Source organism: Mobula hypostoma, chromosome 1 (assembly GCF_963921235.1).
Source record: "Mobula hypostoma chromosome 1, sMobHyp1.1, whole genome shotgun sequence".
NCBI classification, from domain to species: Eukaryota; Metazoa; Chordata; class Chondrichthyes; order Myliobatiformes; family Myliobatidae; genus Mobula; species Mobula hypostoma.
In genome coordinates this window covers 57,110,098-57,129,655 of record NC_086097.1, presented here as the reverse complement: position 1 = coordinate 57,129,655, position 19,558 = coordinate 57,110,098, and the positions used below count along the sequence as shown (strand labels likewise).

At 39.0% G+C, this 19,558-nt stretch overlaps 2 protein-coding genes across 3 annotated transcripts in view; one reads left to right on the top strand and one right to left on the bottom strand.

Annotated features, from left to right (window-relative positions):
* The window catches only part of kiaa0586 (KIAA0586 ortholog), a 538,659-nt gene extending 532,606 nt beyond the window's left edge, over positions 1–6,053 (bottom strand). Inside the window, exons 1-2 of the mRNA XM_063049620.1 lie at positions 5,802–6,053; positions 3,777–3,859 (exon numbers count right to left, since the gene is read on the bottom strand). Coding sequence (XP_062905690.1) covers positions 3,777–3,859; positions 5,802–6,018 — 300 coding nt within the window. The 5' untranslated portion in view covers positions 6,019–6,053. The remainder of the gene's footprint in view (positions 1–3,776; positions 3,860–5,801) is intronic.
* A 10-nt stretch (positions 6,054–6,063) lies between these two features.
* On the top strand, positions 6,064–19,496 carry timm9 (translocase of inner mitochondrial membrane 9 homolog). Of its 2 annotated transcripts, none has more exons than XM_063049669.1 (4): positions 6,064–6,084; positions 16,365–16,442; positions 16,553–16,648; positions 19,358–19,496. In XM_063049669.1, exons 2-4 carry the CDS (start codon positions 16,404–16,406, stop codon positions 19,493–19,495), a joined length of 273 nt encoding a protein of 90 aa, XP_062905739.1. In that variant the 5' UTR covers positions 6,064–6,084; positions 16,365–16,403; the 3' UTR covers position 19,496. The 2 variants fall into 2 exon arrangements, with proteins under 2 accessions (XP_062905739.1, XP_062905730.1); XM_063049660.1 differs by lacking the exon at positions 6,064–6,084 and adding an exon at positions 6,586–6,723.
* Positions 19,497–19,558: the final 62 nt, after the last annotated feature.

Genomic DNA, 19,558 nt, shown 5'->3' with positions numbered 1-19,558 from the left:
TAAAGAAGGCAAGACAGCGGCGATACTTTATTAGGAGTTTGAAGCGATTTGGTATGTCAACAAATACACTCAAAAACTTCTATAATTGCACCGTGGAGAGCATTCTGACGGGCTGCATCACTGTCTGGTATGGAGGGGCTACTGCACACGACTGAAAGAAGCTGAAGAAGGTTGTAAATCTAGTCAGCTCCATCTTGGGTACCAGCCTACAAAGTATGCAGGACATCTTTAGGAAGCAGTGTCTCAGAAAGGCAGCGTCCATTATTAAAGACCTCCAGCACCTAGGGCATGCACTTTTCTCACGTAACCATCAGGTAAGAGATACAGAAGCCTGAAGGCACACACTCAGCGATTCAGGAACAGCTTCTTCCTGTCTGCCATCCGATTCCTAAATGGACATTGAACCCTTGGACACTACCTCACTTTTTTAATATACAGTACAGTCGGCCCTCCTTATCTGCGAGTTCCACATGCGCGAATTCAACCAACCACGAATCCAGAAAACCCGGAAGTGCTCTTCCAGCACTTGTTGTTCGAGCATGTACAGACTTTTTTTCTTGTCATTATTCCCTAAACAATGCAGTATAACAACTATTTTACATAGCATTTACATTGTATTAGGTATTATAAGTAATCTAGAGATGATTTAAAGTATACGGGAGGATGTGCATAGGTTATCATGGATCGGGATCAAAAAAAAAACGGAAGTTCTCTTACTAAGTAAGTTGGAACAGCTACATCTGGTATTATTTAGCGTCAGTTAGTCAAATGTTTGTCTTAGTATATAGTATATATTTTACCTTTCTATGCATATAAAACACTTAAGAAACCTATGTTTCAGCGCCAGGCTGGGGAATGGAAGTTGCCGAGTTCAATCCAGTGACAGACCGCTCCCGAGCACATTCTCCATCTATGTTGGGTTGATGTGGAGGATCAAAACCCCAAAAACCCAAAACCCAATAATTAAACCACTGCGTTGCTTCATTGTACATTACAATTGTAGCTTTCATCGGGGCAGGGCCTTTCTCACTTTATCCTTTAAAATTGTTCCAATCGTTGACCGACTGTAGCCTAACACTTTTCCAATGACCAATGGCGTTTCAACCCTTTCTGATCGCTTTATTATTTCCATCCTATTTTCAATCGTGATCGTGATTATTTTCGTGAACAGAAACACTGCGGATTCAGAGCTCCGCCGCCAGGTCCTAATGTCCACCGCACTGAGACAGGTTAAATAAGGTCTGGGGTTCCGCTGGGTCCTATGGTCCACCATATTGAGACAGGTTGAATAAGGGACTTGAGCATCCGCATATTTTGGTATCCCTCGCGGATAAGGAGGGCCAACTGTATTTCTGTTTTTGCACATTTTTTAAAATAATCTATTCAATATACATAATTGATTTACTTGTTTATTTAAGCAACACACATCAAAGTTGCTGGTGAACGCAGCAGGCCAGGCAGCATCTCTAGGAAGAGGTACAGTCGACATTTCGGGCCGAGACTCTTCGTCAGGACTTGTTTATTTATTATGTTTTATTTTATTTATTATTATATTTTTTTCTCTCTCTCTGTTAGATAACGTATCGCATTGAACTGCTGCTGCTAAGTTAACAAATTTCACGTCACATGCCGGTGATAATAAACCTGTTTCTGATTCTGAAGGTAAGGGAGGTGGGGTAGCACTCTTAATTAAAGATGAGATCAAGGTGATAGTGAGAAACGATATAAGATCTAAGGATCAGAATGTTTAATGTTGAACCATGCAAATGTGGTTATTATTAACTAATTTATTTGTTAACTAAGTTAATTTTATCAACTAAAAGTTGAGGCCTATATTTTCCTGGCTATGCATTATACAGCAAGAACAACTATATACAACCATATAAAGTATCTTTTACGATGGATATTTGCATTTATAAAGTAACTTTAACACACAAGAAAAACGTTCCAGGCACCTCACAGAGAAGTTACAAACCATGTAACAAATGGAATAAGATATCCATTCAAAGTTCAAACACTGAGCTGGGACTTAAAGACCACCTTAAAAGGAAAACAAATTGGAACAAATTGCAGAACCTTGACTCCAGACATAGATGCCAACTATTACCCACAATCATACTCTAAAAACATTCTAATTTGGCAGGGGAACAGACAGCTTAGTAAAAAATTGAAGATCCAAGTTACAACTCTCCAACACTTGATTCGAACCACCCTTGCCTAGGTTGTCAGGTACCCCTTCAACCCAACTTTACAAAATTTGTAAGACACCTGGTTAATAACAGGACAAAAGGCACCATCTCCCATCTCCCTCATTAACTCTATTCTTGCAGTCAATCCATTTTGTCTGGGGTGCCTGTCACTACTTGAACTGAGAAGGAACACTCACCACTTCAACAATCTTTTTGACAACAAGTTAAATTTTTTATCTCATATCTAACCCAGCACAAGACAATCTACCTCCACTTTCATATCATCTACCACTTCACCTGCCAAAGCTGATATTACTCTGCCTTGCTTTTGTCATTTCCATACTTGACTACTCTGATAATTTCTTGGCCAGCTACCCTACCTTCCAAAATATTAGCTCACCTTCTCACCCATAAAGCATATTATATTACAAAGTTCCACACAATTATTGCCCATCTTTGTTGATCTATATTAGCTCATGGTATTAACTATTAATCTTTATGATCCCACAAAGTTTCATTCTTGCCACCATTCTCTCACTGCCCAGGTACTGACTGATCTGTTGCACGTCCATTATGGCTTCAGTGCAATGATCCTTTGCTTAGAAAAACATGCAAACATGTATCACCTGGCTCAAAGACAGTGTTTATCCTGTGGTTATAAGACTATTGAATGGTTCCCTAGTACAGAACGATGGATTCTTGACCCACAGTCTACCTCAATGTGACCCTCCACCTTATTAACTCCATGCAGTGCACTCTCTGTAACTATAACACTTTATGACAAGAATAAGGTGTTAGGAGGGGAGAGCTCATTGAATATTGAAAGCCTAGATAGAGTGGACATGGAGAGGATGCTTCCTATAGTGGGGGAAGTCTAGGACAAAAGAGCACAGCCTCAGAATACAAGGATGTACCTTTAGAACAGAGGTGAGGAGGAATTTCTTTAGCCAGAGGGTGGTGAATCTGTGGAATTCACTGCCACAGATGGCTATGGAGGCCAAATCACAGGGTATATTTAGAAGTAGAGGTCGATAGATTCTTGATTAGTAAGGACATCAAAGGTTACGGAGAGAAGGCAGAAAAATGGGGTTGAGATGGAAAGTAAATCAGCCATGATTAAATGATGGAGCAGACTCGATGGGCTGAATGGCTGAATTCTGCTCCTGTGTCTTATGACCTTATTCTGCACTCTGTTATTGTTTTACCTTGTGCTAACTCAATGCACTATCATAATGAAATGATCTGTATGGACAATATGCAAGACAAGTTTTTCATTGTAACCTAGTGTATGTGACAGTAATAAACCAATTTGCTGAGCAAAAATGGCAGTCACACAATTTAATTTTAATTCTCCTCCTTTATTTCTTATTTCCTCCGGTCAACACCAAACTAAACATTCAAGTTGTTGTCATTCGTCTAAGCTGAAACAGTACACTTTCATTTAATTTACGTAAAATTATCAAGAATTTTCAATCAAGAGATATTAGTGTATATGACCAAACAACGTAGAAAAGTAAAGCCCCTTATGAAAACTGCAAAATAGCACAGCTGTCATTGCAATGGTAATAAAATAAGATTTTTTTTTACCCATTGAGATGACTTGTAATGGTCACATCCACCTTCTCCTTGTGCCCGCTGACTAGTTGATTTTGTTCTGGACAAATCATGCACTGAAATCAAATAATTGCAAATAAGATTGTGTACAATCCTCACAAAAGAGTTGCAAATCTTAAATTTAATTTTAAAAATCCACAAAAACCAGATACAAGGAATAAGCTTTCAAAAATTACGCACACTTGAAGTTTTTTCTTCAGTCCAAGATATAATTAAAACAAACCTAACAAAACCATATACTATTGTTTCATTAGAATCCAAATAGTGTCCAATTAACAGTAAAAGACCATATCTCAAAGAATGTTTTCTAATGTAGAAATTCCTATAACAGGACTATGTTACAACTTTTCTTCTTATAGTGCAAAAGCTCATCTTAAAGTTGAATAGAATATCAAAGAATAGACAGAGATTAGCTGAGTTTCAGAGAATCCCAGTGAAAGAGATAAGAAATTGGTGCCATGGAAAAGATTTTATGCTGGAGCAAATACAATGCTTTTAGTCTTTATAGTATTTGCCTGGTGAGGATAGTTGCTCACCTAATCTGAAAATATACAATTAATGGAGGAGCCAGATGGCAATGAAATAGAGCTGGATGATAATACAAAAAAAGTGCACAATGAAACAGTAGCTGCATTTTCAGGTTAGCTGCTGGGGACCACTGGAAGCTAGGAAGAATTGATAATTGGTTTAATATTGTCATGTATATCAAGATACAGTGCAAAGCTTTTGTTTGTATGCCACTTGGCAGCTCACTCTGTAAGTAAGTACACTGAGGTAGAACAAAAGGAAAATAAGAGAATGCAGGATATGATCGAGGATTTCTCCTTGTATGACACCAGTAGTGCTGCACGGATGAAAAATGAAACCAAAGTTCAAAGTCCGCCATTTTTTTGTTCCTCATTTCTATCTCTCCAGCATCATCTTTCAGCAGTCTGATATCTAATCTCATCTCTCTTTTACTCTTTATATATTTGTAAAAACTTTGGGTATCCTCTTTTATATTATTGGCTAGCTTATCTTCATATTTCATCTTTTCTCTCCTGGCTTTTTTTAATTGTAGGGCAGGTGATAAAATAATTATGGTGAAGAGGTAATAACAATGGATGTTTTAAGAGATTACAAGCTATGTACGTAAGCAGATTATCAATAAAAAAATTTTTAAGAATTTAAGTCACAAGAAGAAATCTAAAATATAAAACAGTGATCATTCTAGTAATTTCCAACTGTGCAGTTTCAGTTGGATTACACCATAACTGCCTAGAATGTTCTAGTCACCACATCTTAACATTTTAAAATCTGAAACAGATTTATTTCACAATATTGAAGGATATGGAGCAAACAACATTGGGTTAGACTTCAATGACAAAGATTGGTATACACATTGTGGGTTGAAAACCCTGTTCCTGATTATAGTGTTTTATGTAAGACAGATCAATGGTGTTAAGATGAAGATTGACTTTTCAATAGCATGACAGTCCCTCAAGTCTGCTACAGGATTAATCCTTACAAGCTTTTCCCTACTTCCAGCACGTCACCTTCAAGACTGGAAAATATGTCCTGACCAAGGGTCTCGGCCTGAAACCTCGACTGCACCTCTTCCTAGCGATGCTGCCTGGCCTGCTGCGTTCACCAGCAACTTTTATGTGTGTTGCTGGAAAATATGTGTTTGCTTTTTAGTAGATATTGATCTTTGCCTTATCCTATTGAAAACTTTAGATTTAATGAAGTGATAACCCCAGAGGTTGGGGAATTTATCAGCAAATATCAAATCAATAACTTATTGCTTCAGGTATGTTTATGAATACCTTTAACATCAATTTTGCCACACTGCAAAACTTGAAAATTCCGACATGACAATGCTGATAACAAGTTACAAAATAACTACACTTGTATACTGACTATCACCCATCGTGCAAATCAATCACTGGATGTCGTTCTATGTTTTACATTTTACCAAATTATCCAAGCTAACACATTAAGTGAAGAATTGTTATTAACCTTGAGAAAATCCTCCTCCTCCTCCTCCTTCTGACACATCCGCAGCTGGTGCTAAAAGTTCAAAGCTTGCTTTATTTTCTGGCAGAGCCGGTGGGATGTAAACAAAGTCCTCCACATGCTGCGGAGAAGTAACTCGACATAACTTTTTTGCCGAAGTTTGGACTCCGCTCACAGTCCGAAAAGGGAAGGTGCGATCTTCTTCAAATACCTTCGCCATTTGCCCTCGTCAGCATCCAGTTCCTTTGGTTGTGGATGTGCGTTCATAGGCTCTATGGGATCCAAGGTAAAATTCGCTCTAACCTGCCGGGTCCCGCGTCCCAGCGATTTCTTCCCGCTCCTCAGCGTTACACGACAGCAGTTTCAAACTGAGTGCATTGTACACAGCTGACTGTTAAATGCGTCGGGAGGCAAGTTTTCTCTCAATTACAGCAACCCACCAAGAGCTTCATGAAGTTGCTGTGCCCATCCCGTCCCCGTTGCCCAGGGAATAGACACTCTCCGCCCAGTCAGCCCAGAGCGGGGTTTTTCTCTGCGGTTCGGACAGCACCACCGCCGCACCTCACTTCTAGGTCCCGGATCGTTCTCTGCAGCTCGGGCAGCCACCTCAATGTGAAGTCCCGGGGGCTAAAGCCAGACCTTTCTGCCCGCTGCTGCAGTTGGGCTGAGGATCGGGATTAACATTCAAAAAAAGTCTCGCGCCGCATCCGGGTCTTGAACCTGACGTAAAGTTACTCCCTGACTCAAAAGTGACTTTCCATCATCCACCAGTTATTCACGTGTTTTAATCGTTTAAAAAAATTGTTAGCCGAATATTCCTTGATCACTGGTTAAAAACAACACAAGATCGTGCTGTTCTGCCTCTGCGATAGTAGTAGTGAATGTGCGAGCGCGAGTCCAGATTTACGGCGGGAGCAGGGTTTAGGTAAGTCATGGTGATGAAGGCGGCGTTGGTTGTGTTTGGCGCGGTCAGCAAAGAGGGGTGCAGGGCCGCCGTCACCGAAAGGTCGCCCTGTGGGGAAGAGGTTTCATGCTTGCCGACCATGTTTAAACTGTGTGTTAGGTTCAAAGGACGATCTCTTCTTTTGGTTCCCGGAGACACGAGATAGACTGCAGATGTTTGAGTGAGAGCGAAGGACACGGGGGTCTCTCCCCGAAACACTGGTGTTCATTTCGAACGGACGCTGTTGGACCCGTTCAGTTCTAACAACAAATTGCCTTTTACTTCTTTGGTTTCTGGTCCGGGTAACCTGCTTCTGCTCAATAGTTCAGGGTTCCGTTGTCGAGAACAACGACCCCACCTTATGTGTAGCTGCCCCGTCCATGTGTAGTTATATTTGTAGTCGTAATGAAAGTTAGTCATAGTTTCAGTGACCCGCTTCACATAAACCCTGGATACCTCACTTTCAGCGCCGATATATCCGTTCACTTCCTTTAATGTCTACGTTTGTTAAAATCCTATACTGTACTGATTTTTTTTCAGTTTGAAGTTTCCATCTGATAGTTCAGCTTTCGTTCCCTTGCACTTGCCTTGCCCTTCCCCTACCAACCAATTGTTTCTCTTTTAATCGTCCTCCATCCTGCAATTGATGAATTGTATCCAATTTCAATATGTCCACTATGATTACATCTAAACAAAACTTTCACTATTTCTAATATGTGATTTCGAACATTCCTTTCACTTTTCCTCTGCTGCACAAAATTAGTCCTCTGTAAGATCAGACTGGTAAGCTAACCATGGAGCTAAAAAAGATGGGGTAGGTCTTGAATGGATTTTTTTGCATCTATTTTTATTTGGGAGATGGATACAGAGTCAATGCAGCTGCAAAGTCATGGACCCTATATAGATCATAGAGGAGGAAGGACTTGCTGTCTGGAGGCAGACTAGGGTGAATAAATCCCTAGGGCCTGAAAATGTGCCCTCAGACCCTGTGGGAGGATAGTGCAAAAATTGAAGCAGCCCTAGCAGAGATATTTAAAGCATCCTTAGCCATAGGTGGATGCCAGAGGATTGGAAGATAGCTAAAGTTGTTCTGTTGTTTAAGAAAGGTTCTACAAATAAGCCAGGAAATTATAGGCCGGTGAGCCTAACTTCAGTGACTATAAGACATTCAGCCCATCAAATCTGCACCACTATTCCATCGTGGCTGATCCCTGATCCCATTCAACCCCATACACCTGCCTTTCTGGCCATATTCTTTAATGCTTTGATCGATCAGAAAACAATCAACTTCCGCTTTAAATATACCCATAGACTTGGCCTCCGCTGCAGTTTGTGGCAGAGCATTCCACAGATTCACTATTCTCTGGCTAAAAAAATTCTTCCTTACCTCTGTTCTAAAAGGTCATCCCTCAATTTTGAGGTTGTGCCCTGTAGTTCTGGAGACCCCCACTATAGGAAACATCTCCACATCCACCATATCTAGTCCTTTCAACATCCGATAGATTTCAATGAGATCACCACACATTGTCCTAAATTCCAGTGAGTGCAGGCCCGAAGTGCCAAAGGCTCCACATATGTTAACCCCTTCATTTCCTGAATCATCCTCGTGAACCTCCACTGGATATTCTCTAATGACAACACATCCTTTCTCAGATTTGGGGCCCAAAACTGTTGACGATACTCCAAGTGCGGCCTGACCAGTGTCTTATAAAGGGTCAAGATTATCTCCTTGCTTTTATATTCTATTCCCCTTGAAATAAATGTCAACATTGTATTTGCCTTCTTTACTACATACTCAACGTGTAAATTAACCTTCTGGGAGTCTTGCATGTGGACTCCCAAGTCCCTCTGCACCTCTGATGCTTGAACCTTCTTCCCATTTAGATAATAGTCCACATTATTGTTCCTTTTACCAAAATGCATTTTTGTACATTTCCCAACAGTCTTCCAACTTCCACTTTTTGCCCATTCTTCCAAATTGTCTTAAGTCCTGCTGCAATCACATTTTTTCCTCAGCACTACCTAACCCTCCATTTATCTTCATATCATCTGCAAGCTTTGCCACAAAGCCATCAATGACATTATCCAACTTATTGACAAACAATGTGAAAAGTAGTGGTCCCAATACTGACCCCTGAGGAACACCACTAGTCACCAGCAGCCAATTAGAAAAGGCCCCTTTTATTCCCACTCGCTGCCTCCTGCCTGTCAGCCATTCCACTATCCATGTAATTTTTTCTGTAGTACTTTAGGATTTTATCTTGTCAAGCAACCTCATATGGCACCTTATCAAACCTCTTCTGAAAATCCAAGTGAATAACATCCACTACCTCTCCTTTGTCCACCCTGCTTGTTAGTTCCTTGAAGAACTCTTAACAGATTTGCCAGGCAAGGTTTTCCTTTACAGAAACCACGCTGACTTTGACTTATTTTATTATTAGTCTCCAGGTATCCTGAAACCTCATCCTTTCTTTCTTTTTAAATCTTTTTATTGAATAAGTATACAAAAAGGTAAGCCATATAAGCACTAATACACTGTTAGAATATAATAAAATTACAGGAGATATTAATACACAAAAAATAATACAAACAATGTAATTTAAACATAACATACTAAGGTAACAGTATACTAATTTATCAATAGAGAAAAAGAAAAAAAAACCCAAAAAAAAACCCACCGTGCAACTAACTAAAAGCAAAGCAAAGCAATGGGCTAACTTGGAACCAAACAGAGTTAAAAAAAAAACTTAAAATCACGTCCTCAATCCCGACCTCCATTAAAAACAGTAGAAAAAAACAAGAAGGGTATACAAATATGGAGCAAAAAAAAGAGAAAAAAATTACATTAAATGAAAATATTGAATAAAAGATCTCCAGGTCTGTTCAAATTTAAGTGAGGAATCATAAAGATTGCTTCTAATTTTCTCCAAATTCAAGCATAATGTCGTCTGAGAAAACCAAAAAAAGGTAGTTGGAGCATTAAGCTCTTTCCAATGTTGTAAGATGCATCTTTTCACCATTAAAGTAAGAAATGCAATCATTCTACGGGCTGAAGGAGAAAGATTACTGGAAATTTTAGGTAGTCCAAAGACAGCAGTAATAGGGTGAGGAGAGATATCTATATTCAATACCTTGGAGATAATATTAAAAATGTCTCTCCAAAAAGTTTCCAGAGTAGGACAAGACCAAAACATATGAATTAAAGAGGCTATCTGTCCCGGACATCTATCACAAAAAGGATTAATATGAGAATAAAAGCGAGCTAATTTATCTTTGGACATATGTGCTCTATGAACAACTTTAAATTGAATTAGGGAATGTTTAGCACATATAGAGGAAGTATTGACTAATTGTAAAATCTGCCCCCAGTCATCCACGGAAATGATAGACCCCAATTCCTGTTCCCAATCTACCCTAATCTTATCAAATGGAGCTTTCCTAAGTTTCATAATAATATTATAAATCATAGCCGATGCACCTTTCTGACATGGATTAAGGTTAATTATAGTATCTAAAATGTATGTAGGAGGAAGCATAGGAAAAGAAGAAAGTATAGTACTTAAGAAATTTCTAACTTGTAGATAGCTAAAAAAATGTATTCTTGATAAATTATATTTATTAGATAATTGTTCAAAAGACATAAGGAACCATCTAAAAATAAATCCAAAAACCGTGAAATACCCTTAGTCTTCCAAATTTGAAAAGCACAATCCGTAAACGAGGGAGGAAAAAATATATTACCTAAAATAGGAATCGCTAACCCAAATTGGTTAAGATCAAAAAATTTTCTGAATTGAAACCAAATACGTAAGGTATATTTAACGATCGGGTTAGATACCTGTTTGAGGCGTTTCAAATCAAAAGGAAGAGAGAAACCTAAAATAGAGCCAAGTGTATAACCCTGAACAGATTGTAATTCCAATGCTACCCATTTAGGAATAGATAGTATATCCTGGTCAAGTAACCAAAATTTCATATGTCGAATATTAATTGCCCAATAATAGAATCTAAAGTTAGGTAATGCTAAACCTCCATCTCTCTTAGCTTTCTGTAAATGTATTTTACCCAGCCTCGGGTTTTAATTTTGCCAAATAAATGAAGAAATTTTTAAGTCAACTTTATCAAAAAAAGATTTTGGGACAAAGATTGGTAATGCCTGAAATATATATAGAAATTTTGGCAAAAAAAACATCTTAACTGCATTAATACGACCAATCAAAGTTAAATATAAAGGAAACCATTTAGATGAAAGTTGAATAATATGGTCAATTAAGGGTAAAAAGTTAATCTTAAATAAATCTTTGTATTTACAAGTAATTTTAATCCCAAGATATGAAAGATAATTATTAATCAATTTAAATGGAAAGTTATGATATAAGGGAAGTTGTTTATTAATCGGGAAAAGTTCACTCTTACTAAGATTTAAATTATAACCTGAAAAGAGACTAAATTGTGCTAATAACTCTAAAACAGCAGGGATGGATTTTTGAGGATTAGAAATATATAAAAGTAAGTCATCAGCATAGAGTGATATTTTATGGGACTTTAGGCCCCGAGTTATCCCAGTAATATTTGGAGATCCTCGAATGGCAATTGCAAGAGGTTCTAATGCAATATCAAATAATAAAGGACTAAGAGGACAACCTTGTCGAGTACCTCGAAAAAGAGGGAAACCTCATCCTTAATGATAAACTCCGACATTTTCCCAACCAGAGGTTAGGCTAACTGGCCTAATTTCCTTTTTTTTTTTGCCTTCCTCCCTTCTTAAAAAGTGGAGTGACATACTTCATGTTATAGCTTTTTTAGTTGCCTTCTGTTGGATTTTAAAAGCTTGCCAATCATCCAACTTTCCACTTGCTTTTGCTACCTTATGTGCTCTTTCATTGGCTTTTATACAGTCCTTAACTTCCTTTGTCAGCCACGGCTGCCTACCCCTGCCATTTGAGAACCTCTTCCTCTGTGGGATACATCTATTCTTCACCTTGTGATCTATTCCCAGAAACTTCAGCCATCTCTGCTCTGCTGTCATCCCGCCAGCATCCTCCTCCAATCCACATAGGCAAGCTCCTCCTTCATGTCTCTATAATTCCCTTTATTCCATTGTGATACTGATACACGTGAGTTCTGTTTCTCCCTCTCAAATTGCAGTATAATTCAATCATATTGTGATCACTACCTCCTAAGGGTTCCTTTACGTTAATTTCCCTCATAAGATCTGGGTTATTATACGACACCTGATCTAAGATAGCTTTTCTCAGATTAGGCTCAAGCACAAGCTACTCTAAAAAGCCATCTCGTAGGCATTCAACAAATTCCCTCTCTTGCGATCTGACAAACCAGATTTTCCCAATCCCTGTGCATATTGAAGTTCCCCATTACAATTGTGTCATTACCCCTATTACATGACTTTTCCAGCTCCCTTTGCAATCTCAACCCTACATCTTGGCTACTATTTGGAGGCCTATATATGATTCCTATTTTTTTTTTGCCCTTTCTTAACTTCACCCACAAAAATTCAACATTGTCACTCTATGTCACCGCTTTCTAAAGATGTAATTCCATCTCTTACCAACAGAGCCACACCACTCCCTATGCCTTTCTGCCTTTCCTTTTGATACAAAGTATATCCTCTGTTGTTAAGCTCCCAACTATGTCCTTTTTTCAGCCATGACTCAGTGATGCCCATAATGTCATACCGACCAATCTAATTGCGCCACAAGTTCGTCCACCTTACTCCAAATGCTGTGTGCATTTAAATACAACACCTTCAGTCCTGCATTCTTGCCTTTTTAAATTGTATCAGAGGCAAAATTCAACTCTTTGCTCTCTCTGCATTTGTACCCAATCATTGGCTTGTCCTTCCTTACATTCATGTTACACCCATCATCTACTTACAAACATGCTGGTTCATCCTCAGCTCTGTCATACTGGTACCCATCCCCCTGCCATATTAGTTTAAACTGCTCCCAACAGCTCTAATAAATCTGTTTGCAAGAATATTGGTCCCCCTCGGATTCAAGTGCAACCCATCCCTTTTGTACAGGTCCCACTTGCTCCAGAAGAGGTCCCAATTATCCAGAAATCTGAATCCCTGCTCCCTGCTCCTATTCTTCAGCCCCACATTTATCTGCCACCTCATTCTATTCCTATCCAGGCAACAATCTTGAGATAACCACCCTTGAGGTCCTGCTTCTGTTTCCTTCCTTCCTAACTCCTTGTATTCTTTTTTCAGGACCTCCTTTTTTCTACCTGTCTAGCTGCACACCCTCCCTTTCCAGGATATTGAGAACACATCCAGAAACATTACAGACCCTGGCATCTGGGAGGCAAACTACCACCCATGTTTCCCTTTCGTGTCCACAGAATCGCCTACCTGTCCCCCTGACTGTGGAGGACTCTATTACTGCTGCCATCCTCTTCAGTTCCCTACCCTTCTGAGCCTCAGTGCCAGAGGCACAGCCACTGCTGCTTCCCCCGTGTAGGTTGTCCTCCAACAGTCCTCAAAAAGGAGTACTTATTGTTGAGGGGGACGGCCACAGGGGTGCTTATCACTATGTAACGTTCTCCCTTCCCTCTCCTGACAGTCATCCATTTACCTGTCTCCTGTAGAACTGGAGTGACTACCTCCCTGTAGCTCCTATCTATCCTTGCTTCACTTTCCCTAACAAGCCAAAAGGTCATCAAGCTGCAACTCCAGTTCCGTAACACAGTTCCTAAGGAGCTGCATCTCGAAGCACCTGGCACAGATATAGCCAGTGGGGAGGCTGGAAGTTTCCTGGAAATCCCACATTTGACACCCCAGGACAGAACACTGGCTCTGCAGACATATCCCCTATTCTCTCAAGATCTAAATAAGAAATAAACTTACCTACTTACCTTGCCTCCGGCTGTTCTCACCAAAGCCTTGCTACTCTGCCTCAGCCTACTCCAACGATGACTGCTCCACTAGGCAATACCTCTTTTATGGAGATTGGGTTTTTAAAACTCTTTGCCAGACCTGCATGGGAACACTTCTGTTGTGTCTGCGTAGAGTGATCTGGGATTACAGATCCGTAATTCCTTGAAAGTGGCATCACAAGGAGATAGGATCATAAATAAAGCTTTGGGAACATTGGGCTTCAAATATCAATGTATTGAGTACAGGAGTTGGGATGTTATGTTGAAATTGTCGAAGACATTGGTGAGTACTAAATTGGAGTATTGTGTCCGGTTTTGGTCACCTACCTATAGGAAAGACGCAAATAAGATTGAAAGAGTACAGAGAAAATTTACAAGGATGTTGTCGGGATTTCAGGACCTGAGTTATAGGGAAAGGTTGAATAGGTTAGGACTTTATTCCTAGAATGTAGAAGATTGAGGGGAGATTTGATACAGGTATACAAAATTGAGTGTAGATACGGTATATGCATGTAGGCTTTTCCCACTGAGGTTGGGTGAGACGAGAGTGAGAGGTCATGGGTTAAGGGTGAAAGATGAAATGTTTAAAGGAAACAAGAGGGGAAACTTCTTCATCCTCAGATGGTGGCGAAAATGTGGAACAAGCTGCCAGCACAAGTGGCGGATGCAGAGTCAATTTCAACATTGAAGAGAAATTTAATAGGTACATGGATGGGAGGAGTATGGAGGACTATGGCCCAGGTGCAGGTGGATGGGACCAGACAGATTAACGGTTTGGCACAGACTACTGTTTATTTGTAGTATTCCACGACTATATAATACACCACAGAAAACAATCTTTCCTTTTCATTAATACTTTCTAATCCAGACAACAACTTGGTTAACTACTTCTCATCCTCTCTAAAGCCTCCACATCCTTCCTATAGTGTAGTGACCAGAACTGCACACAGTATATCAAGTGAGGCATAACTAAAGTTTTATACAGCTGCAACAGGATTTCCCAACTTTTATATTCAGTGCCTCAAATGATGAAGGAAATCATTTCTTAGGTCCTTACCATCTTACCCGTGTTGCAATTTTCAGAATCACCTCTGCACCTCCAGATTCCTCTGTACATCAAGTTTCATAAGCCATTTACGCTATACTTAGCCTCTTTCATTTTACCTACCAAAATGCATCTCACACTCATCCAGATTAAACTTCATCTGCCACTTCTCCACCTAGTATCCTCACTATCCACAATCAATCTTTGTCATCTGCAAATTTAATAATCCAATCATCTACATTTACATCCAAGTCATTAAAAATTAGAGGTCCCAGCACTGAACTTTGCAGAACACAACTAGTCACAGATCTCCAGTCATAAAAATATCCCTCTACCACTACCTTGTATCTTCATGACAAATCCATTCTTTTAGAATAAAAATGATTTAAATTATACTTTTGTAACAAAATAAGATTTAAAAGGTTTAAAAATGTTACTTAATGAACATCAAATAACTTGTTTAAATGAATGTGACAAAGTATGAGCTTAGGTGTTCATTTATTTTACTGTCTGTATTCCAGCGAGCAGGTATTGAAGGCAATAGGTACTGTAAAAAAGTACTTATTTTACCTAATACAGTATGCATGACTGAAAATAGTGTGCTGACAATATTTTGCCTTAGTGGTAATTATATTATTTAGATTGTTCATCTTGTCATACAAAGTTGTGTATCACTTAATTGACAAATATATTTTTAAAAAAGTATTCTCTTCACAAAAGTTGCCTATATGATTTATCTTCAATTTTAATTCTGACGTTCTTTCTTACTCATACCTTTAGCCATTGATATTGTTCCAAAGGTTCTAAGTAATTTCATCCATAGTTTCTAGCAAGTTTCCACATTAATGCTGTGACTCTGGGGAACAGGTTGCTGTATAAAGCAGGGGAAACCCTCTCAAAAGACCAGCTGCTATTATGTACAAAAGGCTTTCAAATTCTTTTCAGCGTCACAGCCTACTTTTCTTTATTCTTTAGTACTCTTCCCCTTTATTGTCAGATTGACAATAATTTTTTCCACAGTTTTCCTTCATTCTGGTGGATATCCGCACCATTTAACCATTCCTGTTTATTTTTCCATTTGTCTTCCTCCCCCCCCCACCCCTATTTTTAATGTTCTATACCTTTATTAAAATGAGGTCTGTTTCTAACATTTCTCAGATTTTGCTGTAGGATCTTTCTGGATTTCTGATTCTAACTTCTCCACAAATGCTACTTGACTGAGACTTTTTCCTTTAAATTTTCAGATTGTTTTAAAGTTTCAGATTATAAGCATTTTTGTGACATTAGGTACTATAACATTGGTGAGAATATACCTAAACTCTAGTTATCCTTCCTGAATTGTTTTTGTGATAATGATTAGATTTCAAAAACGGATACATGACTAATCTTTTGGTATTCGACCCAGGAGAGAATTTGAATAGCCAGAGATTGTTTGTTCTGAAGGAAGCATCAAAGGAGACTTTTAAAACAGTATCTGAAAGATTTCCATGACCCCTTCACCTTTTGAAACTAAAGAAAAGGGATTCAATCTCATTTCTTTTTCCATGTGATTTAACCTCTATTTTGGTAACCTTTCAATATCATCAGTTACTTAAATGACATAATTGGTTCTCCAAGGCAATACATAGATTTAATATCTTTCTCTTTCCAATTATATATTGAATTGTTGTTTTGGTGCCAGATGCAGTAACATTTCCCAAGACCTGAAAACATTGTTGTAATGGCAACACAAATATCAGAAACAGACCAGATAAAACAGGTAATTTTCATCCAATGTTTGCTTGTTGCTGAAAGTTAATTGATGTATTTGTGAGTTTCCAATGGAGGCAGTCTGGGATTTAATAATTTTTTTCTCTCTTCTATGTGCAGTTTAGAGAATTCCTGGGTACATACAACAAACTTACAGAGCACTGTTTTATGGACTGTGTAAAGGATTTTACAACCAGGGATGTGAAAACAGAAGAGGTACATCCTGTATTGATTTATTACTTGAGTGGTTTAAGTTAACCCAATTTAAATTACTTTAGATATTCAGTCGAAATTTTATGAAATCGCTTAAGGTATATCAGCCTTGTTTTGGTTTGAACTTGCACAAATGTGAAGCAATCCAATGATCTCTTCTTGCCAGTCTTGACAAGATAAACTATTTATTTTAAACATTAAGTCATCCAATTTAAGTGGATCAATTTTGTGGGATTTTTAAAAATACCTTTTCAAAGGAATTAAAATGTCTTGTTACCATGAAATTACCAGAGAGATGTTAAAATCTCATTTGTGTATTCAGTTTTGTACTTTGTGAAAGGATGTCTACCATTCTTACCTAAATGATCCATTTTGTGACCAGACCCTGAGTAATTTGATGCCAGCAATTGTCTAAAATACTTTATCAAGCTATTCATTTCATCTGCACCGATTGGCCAACAACACCCACCTTTATGAACAAATTTAAATAAAGCACAAGTTGGACGACATTAAGCGGAGTTTAGATGAACATGTTAATGTGGAATATAATGAAAGAAGCTGGAATTGTCTAGTCTGTAACAAAGGCAGTGACTGTCACACGATGAAGAAAAGGCATTTCAGGATGTATATTGTATACATTTCTCTGACATTAAGTGAACCTTTGGAAAACTCCCATACATCTGGGAGGAGGGTTAATAGAACTTTCACAGCACTAGCTGAATGGAAAAAGTGGATCAAATTCAATCTAATACTTTCAGTCATCAGTAAAATATAGAAACATCGAAAACCTACAGCACAATACAGGCCCTCCGGCCCACAAAGCTGTGCCAAACATGTCCTTACCTTAAAAATTACTTAGGGTTACTCATAGCCTTCTATTTTTCTAAGCTCCATGTACCTATCCAGGAGTCTCTTAAAAGACCCTATTGTTTCCGCCTCCACCACCATTGTCAGCAGCCCATTTCACACACTTGCCACTCTGCGTAAAAAAACTTACCCTTAACATCTCCTCTGTACCTACTTCCAAGCACCTTAAAACTGTGCCATCTCATGCAGCCCTGGGAAAAAGCCTCTGACTATCCACACGATCAATGCCTCTTATCATCTTATACACCTCTATCAGGTCACCTCTCATCCTCTGTCACTCCAAGGAGAAAAGGCAAAGTTCACTCAACCTATTCTCATAAAGATTGCTCTCCAAACCAGGCAACATTCTTGTAAATCTCCTCTGCACCCTTTCTATGGTTTCCACATCCTTCCTGTAGTGAGGCGATCAGAACTGAGCACAGTACTCCAAGTGGGGTCTGACCAGGGTCCTATATAGCTGCAACATTACCTCTCGGCTCCTAAACTCAATCCCACAATTGATGAAGGCCAATGCACCATATGCCTTCTTTAACCATAGAGTCAACCTGCACAGCAGCTTTGAGTGTCCTATGGACTCGAACCCCAAGATCCCTCTGCTCCTCCACACTGCCAAGAGTCTTGCCATTAATACTAGATTCCGCCATCATATTTGACCTACCAGAATGAACCAGTTTACACTTATCTAGGTTGAACTCCATTTGCCACTTCTCAGCCCAGTTTTGCATCCTATCAATGTCCTGCTGTAACCTCTGACAGCCCTCCACACTATCCACAACAACCCCAACCTTTGTGTCATCAGCAAATTTACTAATCCATCCCTCCACTTCCTCATCCAGGTCATTTATAAAAATCACAAAGAGTAGGGGTCCCAGAACAGATCCCTGAGCCACACCACTGGTCACCAACCTCCATACAGAATATGACCCATCTACAACCGCTCCTTGCCTTCTGTGGGCAAGCCAGTTCTGGATCCGCAAAGCAATGTCCTCTTGGATCCCATGCCACCTTACTTTCTCAATAAGCCTTGCATGGGGTACTTTATCAAATGCCTTGCTGAAATCCATATATACTACATCCACAGCTCTATTTCATCAATGTGTTTAGTCACATCCTCAAGAAATTCAATCAGGCTCGTAAGGCATGACCTGCCTCTCACAAAGCATGCTGACTATTCCTAATCAAATTATGCCTCTCCATATGTTCATAAATCCTGCCTCTCAGGATCTTCTCCATCAACTTACCAACCACTGAAATAAGACTCACTGGTCTGTAATTTCCTGGGCTATCCCTACTCCCTTTCTTGAATAAGGGAACAATATCTGCAACACTCCAATCCTCCAGACCTCTCCTGTCCCCATTGATGATGCAAAGGTCATCGCCAGAGGCAATATATATGAAGATATCATAGATATGGTGACTGAAGCATGTACCATCTGCAAAAATACTTTGCTGAGGCTACTCCAACAGTACTTCATAAATCCATTATCTCTACCACCGAGAAAACAATCGGCACATAGAACACCATCACCTAGAGTTTCCCTTCTGAGTCGAGCACCAACCTTACCTGGAAATAATGTGCTCTTTCTTCATCAATCCTGAGTCTATATTTTGAGCAATCTGTCCAATAGCAGCATTCCACCACAACTTCAAAGACATTTAGAAATGAGGTATAAATACTTGTCTTGCCAATGAACACCAAATCCCAAAAAATGGGGAAAATTTACAAATATTGTTCTGAAGATTTGTGCACATTTTACTTTTACACTAAAATATATACTGCAGAAAGTTTCAGAATATGATAACTTCATTTTTGTGAGCAAAATTTGATTTTTATTTTAAATTCAGGTAACTTGTTCAGAACACTGCCTTCAAAAATATTTGAAGATGACCCAAAGAATATCAATGCGTTTTCAAGAATATCATATTCAACAAAATGAAGCATTAGCAGCAAAAGCAGGACTGATTAGCCAACCTCGTGTATAACAAAGGACCATTTGGGAGGTAGGGTATAAATGGAGTGTAAGCTACTTGTATTAGCTGAAGAAT

What these genes read in the sequence shown, in the direction of transcription:
- timm9 (XM_063049669.1), top strand. Translation starts at nt 16,404, where the DNA reads ATGGCAACACAAATATCAGAAACAGACCAGATAAAACAG. An exon ending in AAACAGACCAGATAAAACAG is followed by an intron (nt 16,443 to 16,552) that starts GTAATTTTCATC and finishes TTCTATGTGCAG; the next exon opens with TTTAGAGAATTCCTGGGTAC. An exon ending in GGGATGTGAAAACAGAAGAG is followed by an intron (nt 16,649 to 19,357) that starts GTACATCCTGTA and finishes TTTTAAATTCAG; the next exon opens with GTAACTTGTTCAGAACACTG.